At 52.2% G+C, this 16108-nt stretch overlaps 1 protein-coding gene across 3 annotated transcripts in view; it reads left to right on the top strand.

Moving 5' to 3' along the window:
• Positions 1-16108, top strand: part of CYTH1 (cytohesin 1) — a 69359-nt gene that overhangs the window by 32901 nt on the left and 20350 nt on the right. Inside the window, exon 1 of one of the 3 annotated variants that reach the window (XM_033090349.1) lies at positions 1317-1510. The exons of 1 other annotated variant lie outside the window; for it this stretch is intronic. In XM_033090349.1, the coding sequence (XP_032946240.1) occupies positions 1483-1510 (28 nt within the window). In that variant the 5' untranslated portion in view covers positions 1317-1482. Of the gene's footprint in view, positions 1-1316; positions 1511-7596; positions 7887-16108 lie in introns of those variants that run through there. One more of the 3 variants, XM_033090351.1, reaches the window with a different exon arrangement.

The raw sequence follows: 16108 nt of genomic DNA, 5'->3' as shown, positions 1-16108 counted from the left end.
GAGTTTGCACCCCACCAGGGGGTGGGCCCTGCAGTCAGACGGGGTCAGTGCCAGGTTTGGGACTTTGGGCAAGCTGTGGGACGTCTGTACGTCTCAGTGTCCTCATCTGGGCACGGGCGCTGGAGATAGCACTTGCCTCATGAGGTGCTCTCAGGGTTAGAGGAGCCCGGCCTTGTCAGGCTGGTGCAAAGGGAGCACCCAGGAGTGTTGCCACACGACGATACCCCAGCTGCTGTCACCTGTACGTGTGACTGGCTGAGGTGCCGACCCCTCAGTCTCACCCACGAGCAGGTGGGAGGCTGTGTCTGGATCCCGCTGGGGACGTTGCTGAAGAGGTGGTGACAGGCACGTGCCAAGAAGTACCTGGGTGAGAGGTTGGCACAGAATCCGGCAGCCTCCGGGACGTCTCACAGTAGGGGGATGGCTACATATTCTGTCCATATCGTGAATAATAAAAGTACGATCGGTGTCCATTTTACAGTCATGGAAAATGTTTGTTACGAGTAAAAATAGCTGGTTAAGAGAGAGCATATAAAAGATCTAGTTCTTTCTGTCTATGTATATGTATATATATTTATGTGTATGTATACTTATCTATATGCTTATCTTGAAATAATATAAATATATCGCGAGAGAAATATATGTAATATGTATTATATAGGAGAGATACAGGAGGTACATATATAGATAGATACATGTGTGTGTAGAACATAGAACAAAAGTCTGGAAGAATATAAAGAATATATACCAAAATGTCATCAGTGGGTGTCCCTGGTGATAGGATTAAGGTTTTTGGTTTTGCTTTCCTCATTACTGTTATCTAATTTCAACAACAAACGTATCGTGAATGTAATGAGTGTGCAGAGAAGAACAGCTTGGTGGGGCCCGGGAGAAAATAGAATGGTGGTAAAATTGAACTTCTTCGGAGAGTGTTGCTCTTGGATTTTTTGTTTTTGTCTCTCAAGTCTGCCTTCTGCTTTCAGCCTGTGACCTCATAACATACCGTCTGATTACGATCTTAGTCTTTCCCTTGGGAAATGTTATCTTATTGTGCGAGGCCCAGGGGTTTTCAGTGATTGTGTGCTAAGAAAGCACTTGGGAAAGGAAGAGGGGAACCCATGGCTTTGGTTGAATCTGAGGAAAGAGCAGCAGGGCAGCTCTTAGACTCCTTGGCGTCCAGCCCAAGACTGCTGGTAGGGAGGACGAGGGAGGAGACGGCAAGGAGGAAGCCGCTTGGGCTTCACCTCAGGAACTGGGCGGTGGCAGTGGACGGGTGACGCTGCTTCTGCGGCTGGAGGCTGATTGGCCCAGGAGGGCAGCCGGCCAGCCCCGGGGTTCAGGAAGCAGCTCTGAGCTGTCCTGGCGGGGCAGCCCTCAGGTATTCCTGGCCTGCCCAGCCCTACCTCCCAGGAAAACTTGGCGGAGTTCTCCTTTGAAGAGCAAAACCGAGCCACCTTTGGGGTTCTGCTGTGACGGAGAAAGATGGTCCTTAAAACCGAGGAGGAGAGCGGTGAGTCCGGTCTCGCCGTGGGTGTGTGGAGTGGGGTTTAAGTATCTCTGTTGATCAGTGTGTGAAGTCCTGTGACGACAGTTCCACTGCCCTCTGGGACAAGTGGCAACCCAGACTCTGCTTTGTGTCTTCCTGTTTTCCGGAGGAAGGTGGAGGGCGATTTAGTGTTCAGAGGCTCAGGAGTGTGTGTGTGTGTGTGTGTGTGTGTGTGTGAGAGAGAGAGAGAGAGAGAGAGACAGAGACACACACACTTGGTGTGTTTTTAAGCCAAAGAATCTCCGCCCCCATCTTTGCCCTGGGTGCTGCTTGGCTGAGGGCAGGGAGCGGGCGCTCTGGCTTGGTGCTCCAGCCTATGCTTCCTGCATCTGAGTAAGTTGGTCAGAAGCTCTGGGAGTTGCATGTATGTCCACAGTGAGCGTCACACTAAAAAGAAAAGATGTTAGAGACCTGGTGGAAAGCACACCAGAGAGCTTCAGGGTAAATAGTATCTGCTTGTGTTAGATACAGTGTAACGAAGGGAGCCTGCAGATAGCTCCCATCTTCCTCTTTTGAACTTCCTTCATCTCCTCCACACCCACACTGTAGACAGTGACGCTATGAGTAAAAGGATGACAAATTTTGTGGCTTATGAATCCCAAAAGAGTCTTCAGGAGTGTCTCAAAGCACAGGTCAGGGCTTTACAACGTTCTGGAGTCACAGGTTTGTGTGTGGACGTGTGGATTTTATGTGATGCCTTCACCCCATGGCAGTGTTTTAATGGCACAAGACACAACGGCAAAATGGCTACTGGTTTGTACCTGGTAGGGGATGACATGAGTACGTTTGAAGTAAATACTAGGCTGTGTTTCAAAGTGGATTTTGTAAAAGTTGTAATAAAGTTTGGGAGTCCTTTTATGCTTTTCCTTCCCCGGTTCACTATGAAACACCTTCTAAAGTTTTACCTCTAGTCATGCAGATGACCGTGGGCCGTGTGTGTGGGTTGCTTTGGAAAGCTGTACCGTGCGTGAAAGGCTTTAGGAGAGAGGGACATAAATCGGTGTTTATAATGACAGTTCTGCATTTGAAGAGGGACAGTAAGGAGAGGCAGATCTAGGTCAGGCTGAGCTGCCCGTGGGGGAGGTGTTGTATCCGAAAGGCCAGTCTACGGTAGACTCGAGTTCGAAGGTCTCTAGTTCAAAAGCGGGTACTTTTGAGAGTGAAAAAGGACATTAGGTGTGACCCACTGGCCTGGGCAGATGCTGACTGCTGGTGACCGTGTCCTCTAGACAAGCCTGGCTGTAGACCCACGGAGGGGGCGTTGTTTAACGAACGATGTCATCAGCCTCTAACCGTCCGAGAGCTTTAAAATTCCACACTAGCCATTCAGCGTGTGGCACTTGTTTCAGTGGTGGGGGTGTGAGACACCATTTTAGGGCAGGGACTTCAGACACCAGAGTTTAGGGTTAGATCAATGGGCACCTTTGCTTTGAAGAAGGGGCCTCCAGAAATGAGCGCTTCTCTCCGTTCCTCTAGCCCTCCCCCCCGGGACCTTAGGGGGGCACGTTACCTTTTTAACCACCGCTAAAGCCGCTGCCCCATGGTGTTGAGATGAGATGCAGAAACAGCGTCGGGCACGTGTGCAATGAAGGGAGCTGTGGACTTTCCTTGGGCAGCTCCCCGAGGTCCCAGGAGAGGGAGAGAAGGGAGAGTTAGGTGTCAGCCTTACGCGCACGAGAGCTGCTTTTCCTAGATGTTTAACCCAAAGAGCATGCCCAGTAAAGGGAAGTGGGGGGTTCTGAAGATTTCTTTAAAGAAGTCAGGTCCTCTCCTGATGCACCAAGTCAGAGCCCCAGCCCTTAAGTGACAGTTAGTGCTTTCTGCCTCTGTCCTTACTGGCGCTTTCGCTCATCAGTTTCGGTTGCCGTCTTTCGCAGGTATGTTAGGTGGGCATGGACCAGGGGACTGAATCAGGCACAGCTGTCGTCACTGCCGGAGGTGCGCTTTTAGCTGTTGAATCTTATCTTCGGGATGCTTAGTTCCCCTTGATTTGCCTTTCAACCTCCTCTGTGGGGTGGAGTCCAAGCCCCTCGCTGTGTGGGACACGAGGCCTCACAGTACTCTCTGGGCTCTTCTGAGTGCTGTCCCCGTCCCCACGTGTCCTGGGCCCTGACCTGACCCAGGCACCCAGCCACGCCTGGCCTCCCTGTCTCGTGTGACATGTGGGTCCACACTGGTCTGTGCTGCTCTGTTTGGACAATCCATTCGTCCTCAAGTCCTGTCCCAGAGGCCCGGCCCCTCGGAAGCCTCTCGGCGTCTGTCCCCAGGTGTCCCTGAGTACTGGGCGTGCGCGGCTGCGGTGGCAGTGTGTGGTGCCCAACGGGCTCACGTGCATCCTCCACTGGCATTCACGTTCCACTCAGGGAGGGGCTGGAGCTATTTAAATCCCAGCGCCACGCACAGGCTGGGCCTGTGCACATGCTCAGTAAATGCTGAGCTGACGGGAGCCTGCTTGTAACAGTGAGAGGAAATAAAGAGCCGAGGCCTCAGCCGGGGATCCTGACTTAGTACTAAGCTCCGTTAGCGGCTGACCCGGTAGGTGCTTCGTACTCCGTGAGTCTTCTCTGGAAACGGGAGGTTACACGGCGCATAGTTTATTGTCAGGAAATAGGCATAGTTCATAGTTGGACTTTGTTGTCACATTCAAATAAAAATGGAAATGATAACACATTTTAAGCTATAAGTCACCATGTGAGTATAAAGTATCATTTATAGGAAAAATCTCCAAACAGAAGTAAGTATAGTGCCTCTGCACGAGGGTGTTGATTTTCGGTTGCATCTGAAACACGCACCCGTGGTAACCTCCCACCTCGTCCCGTCCCCTTACGCGTTCATTCCCTGGGATCGTGCCTTCCTCATTCCCTGGCTGAGGTGAGGACTGAAGTGGCGCGCTCCGGTGCTGTGACTGTAAATTCATACTCCCACGGAGTGAGTTCTCACTCCCTTCTCTACGGGCTGGCTTGGTATTTTGCAGAATCAAAAATGGTTACATCTTTATTTTTAAGCAGGAGCGCTTGGCATTGTACAAAGCACGCCTCCCGGCAGACCTGCGTCACCATCTGCTGTGACAAATTTTGAAGGGGACTCGCTGTGGTCTGAGTGTTACAGGCTCCCCTGCGGAGCACACCAGAAAGGAGGGCCAGTAGAGTTTGTTGTCAGAGGATCAGAACCGCTCTCTCTTCTTGATGAAGTCTGAGCAGAAACATGGCACGGGGTCTGCCCCTTTGGAGAAGGTGGACCCTTCCCCGTCTTCCGCGGCTTTCTGTGGCCTCCCATGTTCTCTGTTACGGAGTGTAGAAGCATGAGGCCGGCCGCCGTGCTCAGGACCTGGATTCCAGGAGGCAGGTGGGCTGTCAAAGGAGCCAGCGTCATGGGCAGGAAAGGCAGGGTGTGTGGTCCTGGCAGGCCCGGGTCTGCGGCCTGAGGAGCCCTTGTCAGCCTGCAGAGCGGTCAGCTGGGGCGAGGACGAGGCAGGTGCCCAGACCTGGGAACGCGTGACCCTCCCTGTGGCTCTGGATGGCTCGCGGAAGGATGTTTGTGGTGGCAGCTGGCGGAACCCACATAGTTTGCTGCTGGCTCCATCAAAGGTAGAGGCCAGACCTTCTGGGAATTTTTAATACTATCCGCTCCCTGCTTTCCTGTTGCATTCGACAGGCCCCCGCCCCCCCCAAAGGCACCTGTACTGAACTTCATTGTTCTTTTCTGTGCTTAGGGAAGATGTCCTTTCTAGAAAAAGAGTCTTGTGAGTCTCATACTTACCTTGTGAAGCTCCAACTCGTGGGGGATTTACGTGGGTTTCATCTTGCAGCTGGGACCGTCACCCAACACAGTGTGGTCAGACTCGTGGGGCCACGGAGGGTCTTAGAAGTGACCTGGTCCAGCCCGGCCAGCTCTGCCAGGGAGAGCCATCACCACGGCTCCCGGAGGGACGTCAGAGTGAGCCCGGAACTTCAGCTAAACAGCACAGTGAAGACGTGATGATCTCGTGACTGCACGTGTTCTTCTCCTGAGTACGTGCTGTGTTTGGTTATGTGAAGATTGGTGACACTGGGGGAAACAGGGACGGAGAAGTCTAGTCCTGCTGTCCCCAGCTCCATGTGGTCAGGACTTGCCCCAGCGCTTTTCCTTCCTTCCTTCAGAAAATAATTTCTTGACTTCGTGTGTTCTTCCGTCCTCACTCTACAGAGAAATCATAAAAGCCTAACTGCTGACCTAAAAAGTGACTTTCTTTTCCGGGTCGGTGGCTGTTGCTGCAGCTCCTTTCTGGCATCTAAAGTCTCTCCTCTTTTGAATTTTCTGTTAAGCGTTCAGGATTCTGATTCAGAGAAGCCAGATGGATTCCCACGTATAAAGTAATGGCCTGGCTCAGCAGGAGCTTCCCAGGCCTTTACCACAGGCCTCTCGTGCTTTTCTTCCACAGTACAAACACGAGGCATCAGTCCGAGCAAATGGTTTGGGTTAGTGCCTGGTGACATTTCCCTGTTTTCTCTGAATAGAAATTTCAACCTAGAGTTTTGCCTTAGTTGTGGATCCAAATAGAGTTGACCCTTGAACAACGTGGGGGATTAGGGGCACCAACCCCCCCATGCTGTCAAATCCAAGTGTAACTTTTGACTCCCCTAAACCTTTGGCTGTCTCTGTGTACCTGTGGGGTATTGGTTCCAGGACCCCCTGCAGATACCCAAAGCCTCGGATACTCGAGGCCCCTCTGTGAAATGGGGTAAATTAATGCCTACAGTCGGCCCCCGTGTCCGCAGACTCCCGTCCGCAAATCAAAACCAGTACAGGTGTTTATTGAAAAAAATCCGCCTCTCAGGGAAGCCGTGGTATTCAAACCCGCGTTGTTCAACGGTCGGCTGCATGCAGCGGGGTCTGAGACGAAGTGTGGGAGCCTCTGCTGCGCCCTGTCCACCTCCTGTCTCCGAAGAGCGTCCCTGTTGGCGGTTCAGGTCCTTCCTTCTCAGAACCTGTGCCTTTACCAACATGGGTGCCCTGTGCGGGTTTTTAGTTTTGTCCTTTTTTGTATGTTTGTTTATCCAGAGCAGTGGTTCTTGACCAGGGCGGTTTTGCCCTCAGGGGACGTTTGGCACTGCTTGGAGACATTTTTGGTTGTCACACCTGGGGGTGGCATCCAGTGGGTAGAGGTCGGGGTGCAGCCACACATGCTCCATTGCACAGGACGGCCCCCAACACGGGGCGATCTGCTGAAATGTCAATAGTGCCGAGATCCAGAACCGTCGTCTAGTGTAATGATTCATTTTGTTTTTCTCTTGCCTGTTTGGGACTTGTTCTAAAAAAAGCCTGTGTCTCCTCGCTTTTAGTCAAAGGCAGTGTTTCTCGGTGGTCTGCAGACAGGCGCTTCCAGTTGTCTTGTGCTCTGGTTTAACCTGGGGGCCCGGCACCCCACATCTGTGTTTCACGCAGGGCTGGCGGGGATCCTCGTACCCTCTGAGGTCGGGGGTCACTGCTGTCGGGCTGTAGTGATGCTTCTTGTTACCAGCCGTCTTCCACTATTGTCCCCAGGATCACCCTGCCTAACTCACCCTGAGCACAGTGGGCTGGCCTGCGGTGTCGCAGCCTCTGGTCAGGAAACAGGGCCATTGCAGTGCGGGGACAGCGGCCAGCACCACGTGGGGGCACGCCCGGTGGTGAGAAGGCAGGAGCACCCATGCAGAGAGGGGGTCTGAGGCCTCGGGACAGGAAGCCGAGCCGAGGAAGGAAGGAAGGAAGGAAGGGAGGGAGGAGGTGGCCTGTGGCAAGGGTGGCGGAATAGCCCGCAAGGCACTCCTCGACCCTGTCCCGTGTCCTCCCTCAGGAAGGAGAGGGCATCCTAAGGAAGGGTTAACACCCTCCTGGGGAAGCAGCCATCAGGGTTTTGTTTCTGAGGGGAGAGGCAAGTGCAGCCTGTGAGCGCAGAGCGAATGCCGAGGTGCGTCCCCTCCCCCGCAGGAGACTGAGTGAGGAGCGGAGGGAGGGGCTGCCGATCGCCTGGAGGAGCTGAGCGGGCGCACTGCAAGTGTCAGCCGGCAGCCCCACACCGCATCCCCGTCCACGCAGCCTTCCCCGCCAGGATCGGCTCCCTTCCTGCTAGGGGGTGCCTGCTCGGCTTTTGTTTCCTCCAGCCCCGCCCCCACCCCGGCTGAGCTGGCACACATGCTGTGCCTGCTCCGTGCCTCCCTCCACCTGGCGCTGTGGGAGCACCCGGGAGCCTGGGGCGGTGGGGTCGCGGTGCTGGTCCATCATGGGCTGTGAAGCGGACCGTGGCGACCTGCCCAGGCTTTGACGCTGCTGCTCGGGGTGGCCAGGACACAGGGGCCTCAGGAGAGGGCACTCGCCCTGGGTAAGAGCCGGGTGGGTGGCGCGGCAAGTCCAGGTTTGGAGCATCATGTACCGGGCGGGGACCCTGCTCTGTTATCTGCCTCCTGCCCGCCCCCCCAGGAGCCCGCAGAGCTGCTGTCTGAAGGGCTGGTCTCCGCACCACCGCTATCTTGTGGGTTTGCATTCTGTTCTCTTCTCCTAGGGCTTTTCCTCTGGCTCCTTCAGATAGATGTGCAAGCTTTCAGTGTGGTTTCTTCTGGGCCTGAGATTTAGGAACACGCTGATAACCAATTTCCATGCTCCTGCTTCGGTGAGGTTAGAAATAGGACGGCAGGAAGCCGAGGGACAAAATTCAGGGCGATTCTCCCTCTGGAGCCACTGCAGGAGTTTCTCTGTTATTCTTTAAGGACTTTGGACCCTTGCCTGGGTGTGGGGAGCCCTCTTTCCAGCAGTGCATATAGAAAAGAGATTGGGGTGCACATTTAATTTGATCTTAGGTGACTGTTCCAGCTGTCAGACCGAGGGAGGAGGATGTGTCAGTGTGCAGAAAAATGCAGGGTTTTGCAAAGGAGCAGCATGCAAATAGGTTTTAGAGGAAGGTAAAGTGAGAGAAAACTGACTTCTTAAAATCCCCTTGAGCCTCTATTTTGGACGTGGTGGGGGTGTGGTAGCCCAGCTGTGGCTGATGGTGATTGCAGCTGGCACGGGCCTCCCAGGGCTCTGGAGCCCTTCACTGGGGGGGGGAGGGGCCGAGGGGGGGCGGGCTTGGTGTTTCTGGTGGACTGGGGAACTCCAGGCTTTCCCTGGGAGGGAAGGACTCGGCCACTGTCTCCAGGGGGCCAGAGGTAGAAGGCTCTTCCTTGGTGAGCTGGGTGCAGCTCCGCTCTCAGCTCCTGGGATCCGTTCAAAAGCAGCCTTGGAGACGAGGATTGGCAGTAGGAGTGCTAGAAAGAAACGGCTGCAGAATTCCAGCTGGATCAGAAACCAGCACTGCCAGGTTTTGGAAAAGGTTGAGGTTCTGAAAATGATGATTTTCTTCTAGTTTAAGTCTTTATTGAAAGCAGATGTTCACGTTGTTCTTCCAAAGCTAACTTTTTGGATAAAATTTTGTGACTTAGTTTCTTTTACTGCCTTGAAATTTGACCTTTGGTTAGCTGGTTAAGTCGTAAGGTTATGCAAACTGAGGCTTCAAAATGTGTCGATTCTCTTCTCTGTGTAAAGGGTAAAATACCTTCTTTTATAAGACAGCTTATGGCTGTCTTTAATATACATTCTGTGTATTCTCTCATTCCAGACGGGCAGGGATGGTGACATGCCCCGTCCATGCTTAAGGAAATTGGGGCGGGAGACGTGGTGGCCCCCAAGGTCACAGCACTAACTACTCAGTGGAAACCCTACACAGGTGTCCCTCCTCTTAGCCCTGGGCAGCGGCTCAGCTGAATGAACAGGCCTGAGTGTTGGGTTGGTGGTTAGGAAAGTTTTCCTTAAAAATGCAGAATATGGTAATAAAATCTTTAATATACTCCTAGGTGGGAGACTGGGTGGTTTTGTGTGGAAAGAATTTAAACTAGAAGAATCTATATATGCGTATTGGCAATTTGCTAGAAGGCGCCCCCCCCCCCCCCACGTTGAGTATCAGTTATGCTGGCCATATGCTAATTTAACTCTTTCCGGTCCTGGTCGGGGGTGTAAATTCTGTTAAAACCTCTTAGGCCGTAAATTGGTGGTGAGATATTTCTTTTAAAATGTTCTACACAAAAGTCAAATGATAGCTTCTTGAAAGAAACTAAGGTAAGCAGGAACCAAAAAGTCAGGATATTGCTATTAAATTTTTAATTATGATAAAATACACATAACATAAAATTTGCCGTTTTAAGTGTGCAGGTCAATGGTGTTAAGCACATTCACATTCTTGTGCAACCAGCGTCCAAAGCTTTTTCCTCGTGCAAAATGGAAACAGCAGCTCCCCACCCCCGCCCCCACCCTGGCACCCACCCTTCTACTTTCTGTCTCTGGGGACTTGACCACTCTCAGCCCCTCCTCTGACTGGAATCATGGAGGGTTTATCCTTTTGGGACTGGCTAATTTCTCTTAGCATAATGGTCTCAAGCTCACCCGTGTTGTAACGTGTCAGAATTTCCCTTTGAAGTCAGAATAGCATGGTACTATTTAGAAAGGATGGCTATCGTTTTGACCTAGTAGGAAGGAAAGTAATCAGTTTCCCAAAGTTTCCTGACTTTCCACAAAGGTGTGAAGTGAATGGCCACCTGTGTGTCCCCATGTTCTGGGCTTCAGTCACATTCCTTTGCTCTGTCCATCTTCTCTCCTACGCTATGGTTTTGACAGCTACCCAGAGACCTGTTTCTAAATTCAGGGCTTTCAGCGAAATCAGTACAACTTTTGGGGATCTTTGTGTTGCCTTTACCTGAGAGACACTGAATTTCGACTGCATTCGTATCTCTGTCTTAATGATGTGACCCCTGTATTTCTAACGTCATCACGAATTCAGACTTTTACAAAAGTTTGCCTAACGTTTGTCTCTCCGAAGCCTGAGTTCTTTCTAGTCTTGAATTTTTCACGTTGTGAGTCACTGGGGTTTCCTGGGAGATGAGGTGACGTTCCCCCAGGGCAGGGCGGGGGAGGTGATCTGAGGTAGCAGCTGCCCAGGCTGAGGTCAGAGGGCTGAGGTGTGACCTGCACGGGCCCTTTGATCTTCACGTCTTTGGAAGGGGACAGTCACCCCTTCCTTCGCTCTCAGATACTTACCCTGATTTGCGCTCTTGAACCCCAAGCTCTTTGTATTATAAATGGCCGATGCACCTTCCATCCAGAGCCGGGAAGGAGGGAAGGAGGGCATGGCACTCGCTCCCCTCACCCCGGCCGCCCCTGCTTTATGTGGGCTGACGGTTAGGCTCCTGGGGTCCGTGTTCTCAGCCTCCTGTCTCAGTCTTCGTGAACTGCACAGCTCTGGAGGGCTGGGCCTTGCTCAGCAGGGGCCCCTGGTACCAGGCGGGTGGGCTGGGGGCCGGCAGTGTGTCCGACTGGCCAGTGCCCTCCTTGGCCTGGTGGGAAGTTGGGCTAGGCCGTTCTCTGGCTGGCTGTCTCCTCCACACGTCGGGGAAAGAAAGGGAGGCCTTTTCGGACTCGGCCCCACTTCTTCAAAAGTGTCTGTGCTGCGCCGGTTCAATTTGGACCCTTCTCCAGTGCAAGGCAGGGGCTGTTGTAAGGAGGATGGTTGATGATCATGGTGGAATAAAGAAGGCCAGTGGTGTATTTTAAGCTACAGAGGGTCCTGGTGTAGCCACGACCTCAGTGGTGTCCTGGCCCTCATGCACGCCGCGCTCACTGTTGGGTTTAGGTCTCTCTGGATGGATGCAGGACAGACAGCGCCGTCCGTCCACTGTGGTTAGCAGTGGCCTGTGCTCCTGCTGAGCAGACACTGCTGTCAGAACCGCTTTCCAGTTGAAGTTCATGGCGGGTCACTGGGCACCTGCCCGTGGCACAGAGCAGGGAGCAGCTGGGCGGGAGCCTTGGTTGCCGGCCACGCGCTTGTTCCTGGGCCGCTGGCCGGGAAGGAGGCCGTGTCCCTTTAAGACAGCCCTCCTTTGTGTGCACCGTGTGGAGCACATTTCAGCTCTGGGTTTCTGCCACTGGTAAAATCTGCAAAGCAACATTTAAATAAAGAAATAAATAGAAGCGTCCCTGTGTGGCTTTTCTATTCACAGCTGAGCACAATGACCCCTTGTTGTGGCAGGCACTTGAATCTCCTTCATTAATCGGAACCCTGCAAGGGGACGCTGCGGGGCCCAAGCTGGGCTGGTCCCCGCGCTGGAAGCAGGACACCTTGTGCATTAACCTCTGCAGGAACCGAGTCTCAAGGCCTGGGGACCCTCTGGCTCTGCATCTGTCCTCTGGGCACAGGCTGCTGCGCCCCGCCCCCATTCTTTCCAAGAGAAGAGGGCTTAGCTGCCCTTCCTGGCGCAGAAGCTGCTGCAGCACGTGGCGGCCCGGGGAGGAGGAGTTGTTTGTTGCTCTGCCATCTGGCCTGTCAGCCCATCTTTTACATTTTAACCCTGTTGGCCACGCAGGAAAGCCGCGCCATGGGTAGATGCCCAGCCCAGGGGCCCGCGCTGCTTCCCCAGGAGCTGGGGTGCAGAGTGGACGTGGTTGTTTTGAGTCCTAGCTCCTCCTTCCTGTCCTGCTGTGGCCTCCGGGGGATCCTCAGACACCAGCCAGGATCGCGGGGGTCACCCCAGCCCAGCTCTCCAACCAGAGCTTGGAGTCTTTGTACTGTTAAGTGAAGTTAAGCATTTTGTGTGTGGAATTTCTTTTCCCCCTCGTGGGCAGTATGAGCACGAAGACTTATGTTGCACTGGTAAGTTTAAGTAGAGGAGAACTTTATTAAAATACTGTATTTTTTCCTCATCTCAGAGCACAATTCTAGAGAAGTGAGACCTAACAATCTAATGAGATCTGCTTTTCTTCTGTAAGTTCTTTGATGATTTGTTGGAGCAAAAGGAAAGCAGCACTGTGATTTAAGGTGACTAACGTGGAAGGAAGAAGTGATTTAGAATTCGTGTGGTTGATGTCAGGACACCGCATGAAGTAAAGTGAGCAAATGTCTTGTTTATTCTGGCTGCGAATTGGCTAGAAGCTTTTTCTGGTCCAGCCATGAGGTCCCAGAAGGCCTGTATTTTCTAATAACCAGAGATTAACATTTTTATTCTTCATTTTGCAAATGCAGTAGTACCTCAATGTGCTTTTTAAGCGAGCGTTCAGAAGCTCACATGCCCTGTTACCCCACCCCAGACCCACGCCCAGAAGCCGCCGCTCGTAATTTCCGGTTGTTGATCTTCTGGTCGGTGCTGCCAGATGCGTATTTAATATTCTTACATCGCTGACTTTTACTGGAGTCAAAGATTATCTCCTGACTTCCTCCACCGACGTCACTCGCGTCCTTCACGCTCTCCCCGCCCATTTTTCGTAGTTTATCACAACTTTTGTTTCCTTTATTTTCCCCTTTGAAACTCCATATGCTTACTTACAAAGTGGGTTCCTCGTTGATCTTTTACTCCTCCCCCCATTCCCTGATGGCCCCTCCCTCCGTCCTGCACACCTCTGTCCATTCTTCCTCCACTTTGACATGGTCACGGTCGATAACATGTCACTTCTGTCCTGTAACCTGGCTTAGCCTTTCTGCTGTGTCCACACGCTGACTCTGCCGTTAACAACCGCAGTGGGGACCGTGGAGCTCAGCCTGGAGCCGCCGTGGGCCCGGTCAGTTCCTTCTCGGGAGGGAGGAGTTCCCAGCACCACCGTCAGGTGGGCTCTTCTTCCTGAGCTTCCCCTGACGGCGCAGAATGCCGCCACACAGGGATTGGTTTCCAGTTACCGCAGACGCTTATTTCGTTCACCATCCCCCGTCGTTGTGTTACACTGTTGATGAGACTTGACTCGTTTGGATCAATTAGCCTGTGGTAACATGGGTTTCCTTACGTGGTGTCAAGTAGGGGCTTGCTGTGTGTACCTTTCCATTCTGTTGAGAAGACCGAAGGCTGCCTTCTCACATCATAAATACTCCTCAGTGCTTTCTCATTCATTCTCTGCTTCAGGATCGATTTCATTCTTTGCGAGGACGTTCTGGCAGCCCGTTGGCTTCCTGTTCCAAGCTGTCCACCATTCTTTCATTCTCTGCCTTCTGAATGTTACTGTGACTATCTCTCTGTGAGACTTAAAAAAAAAACAAAAAAAAACTCTTTTTAAAGTACTGAATGAACAGACTTTTTGCTTCTATTTTCAAGTCTTTGCGTTTTGCTCTTTGTTCTGTGGGAGTGCCTCAGCTTTATCTTTTATTCCTTTGTTGACTTGTTTTATTTTGGGGAGAGGCTGGAAGGGCAAAATTTGTTTAATTTCCAAGAGCTTGTTTTTCTGTAATTGTCCCTTTTCAGGGTTTCCTGTTCTTTGAAAGTTGTCTTTTGTTCCCTTAATTACCTCTGTCTGCTCCAGGGTGGGTTTCTGTCCCCTGCCTGTTCCTCCTGTCGGCTGTAGGCTCAGTCATCTCTGAGAGCCACACAGTGGACAGGTTAAGTTGCGGCTCCGTGACGGGTGGACCTCCTGGACCATGAGCCTCTGCTCAGGCAGGGCAGGCCTGAGCCAGCCTGTGTCTCCCAGACGTTGCAATGGGAGACTTCACGGGCCCCGTTCCCCGTAGCTGCTCGCTCACCAGTTGCGTCAGTTCTTTTGTCTTTGCCTGGGAATCATGATGTATATTTGAAACCTTTCGTGCGCCAGGCTCTGTCCTGGGCACTGCCAACACAGCAGTGGCAGGCATGCAGGGTCCCTGGGGTTTGCATTCCCAAAGGAGCTGTTAGCACTCCTCTCTCTGTCCTGGACATTGCTGACGTCTCTTCTGTCCGAGGCCCCTGGACTCTTTGATACTGTAGATTTATAGCTTTTAAAAATTCCTGTACTGTTTCTAAAATAGTGTCTCAGAAGGTGGAGGACTAGAGGTGCATTTTGCATTTATAATACAGAAACTAGATTCTGACCTTCTAGAAAAATTGTCACGTGTGCCTGCTAGCCCCCAATGCTTAGATTGTGAAAAGAAAACCACAGAGATTTTCTAGTTTGGAACGATGAAAATTGGTTTCTCAGGGCACATAGTAGTCTTCAGACATACACGTCGTACACGACAGTTCTGGTTTCACCAGCCTCTGTGGAAACCTCGGATCCGGCTCTGCTGCTGTCGAGACACATCGGTGATCTGATTGAGCCGCCTCTGTAGGGGCCAAACCAAAGCCCGATTAGTTACACGCATGGACTAGTGATTAATGAATCATTGCCTCAAATTGTCAAAACCATGTTAAGTGAGACTGAGTATTTGTCTTCTAGAACGGCAGGAAGTTCGTTTCTTAAAGGGGATGCCTGGTCTTCACGGACCAGAAGCCTGTGTAGTCTGTGGGGGTGTCCCAAGCGGTTGAACTCCGTAGGCATACTTGTCCCTCGGGTGGGGCCGGTGGCGCTGTGGGGCTGCGCAGTCTCCAGGTGGTGTTCGCTCTGACAGCTGATCCGGCCGCAGGCTCACGTTCTCTTGCAGCAGCCGATGGAACTGGAACGCTCGGCCCTGAGTTCTAGGGACACCATGGGAGGCGCACCGTGGTCTTACGGAGTCTTCAGGGTGGTTCCCTGCCAGCCTCCAAGGCCATGGGGGGGGTGGTCTTCAAACCATGGCGTTTGGAACATTCGTGAAGCTACGAAATCAGTTCAGTGGGCCACGGCCACTGTTAAAACGAAGAGTAAAACGACAGTGTCAGTGGATTTTCCATGATATCATCTCTGATACTGTTGTGTATGGGGGAGATTGAGTCATGATATCAGATGCATTTCTTATTGTGGGTCTTGGCGTTTAAAGGCCCTTTCCTAGAGGAAGGTGACAAAACACTGGACAAAAAAAGAAAATTCGGCTTTTAAAAAATACAGCTTAACGCATGCTGTAGACTTCACTGTGGTCTGTGGTTTGTTTCTACCTTCTTTGTTGCCGTACGTGGTTTTTATGAGCTGGTTGGGGAAAGTTAACTGCCCCGTGGACAGAGTCGATTACGTTTCAGCGTCACAGTTAAGAGAGAGTGGTGGCTGCGTCCCGACTGCTGTCAGGCGGAGCTGTTGTCCCCAGTCTGCCGTCCAGTGGGAAGGTGCCACCAGCCACGAGTGCAGCGATTCAAATAATGTATTTGATTTATCGTTATTGCTTCAGTGTGTACTCAATTTAAAATCTTATTAAAGAGATAGTTTACTCTTTTGTACAAAGGCTGGTGTGCATTTCACACACAGCACCTCTTCAACTAGGTTTGCCACATTTCAAGTGCTTAATGGCCACACGTCCCATGGACACCGTGGTACACATCGAGTTCTAACTCACGTAGATGCCTGCTCACAGGAGAGAAGCATCGACCCAGTGCCCCAGCCATCAGGCTGCACGGTCCCTCGGCTTTGGCCCTAAAGGGAACAGGAGCCGCCACTTGAATCACCCTGCTGGACCTGGTCCTCACAGCAGTCTGAGAAAGTGCCACGGGGCCCCCACTTCACTGGTAATGAAACGTGGCCCGAGCAGGTTAAGTGACTTGTGCAGAGTGACCTAATTGGTGCGGGGTGGATCTGAGCCCCGTTTACCCGACGCCAATGCTTGTTCTTCTGTGACCACATGGCTTCCCCAGCACAGTCAGAAGGGTCATTTTACGGGGTGTC

The sequence above is a fragment of the Rhinolophus ferrumequinum genome, chromosome 21 (assembly GCF_004115265.2).
Source record: "Rhinolophus ferrumequinum isolate MPI-CBG mRhiFer1 chromosome 21, mRhiFer1_v1.p, whole genome shotgun sequence".
In the NCBI taxonomy this organism is placed as follows: domain Eukaryota; kingdom Metazoa; phylum Chordata; class Mammalia; order Chiroptera; family Rhinolophidae; genus Rhinolophus; species Rhinolophus ferrumequinum.
This window is presented reverse-complemented; position numbering and strand designations above follow the sequence as displayed.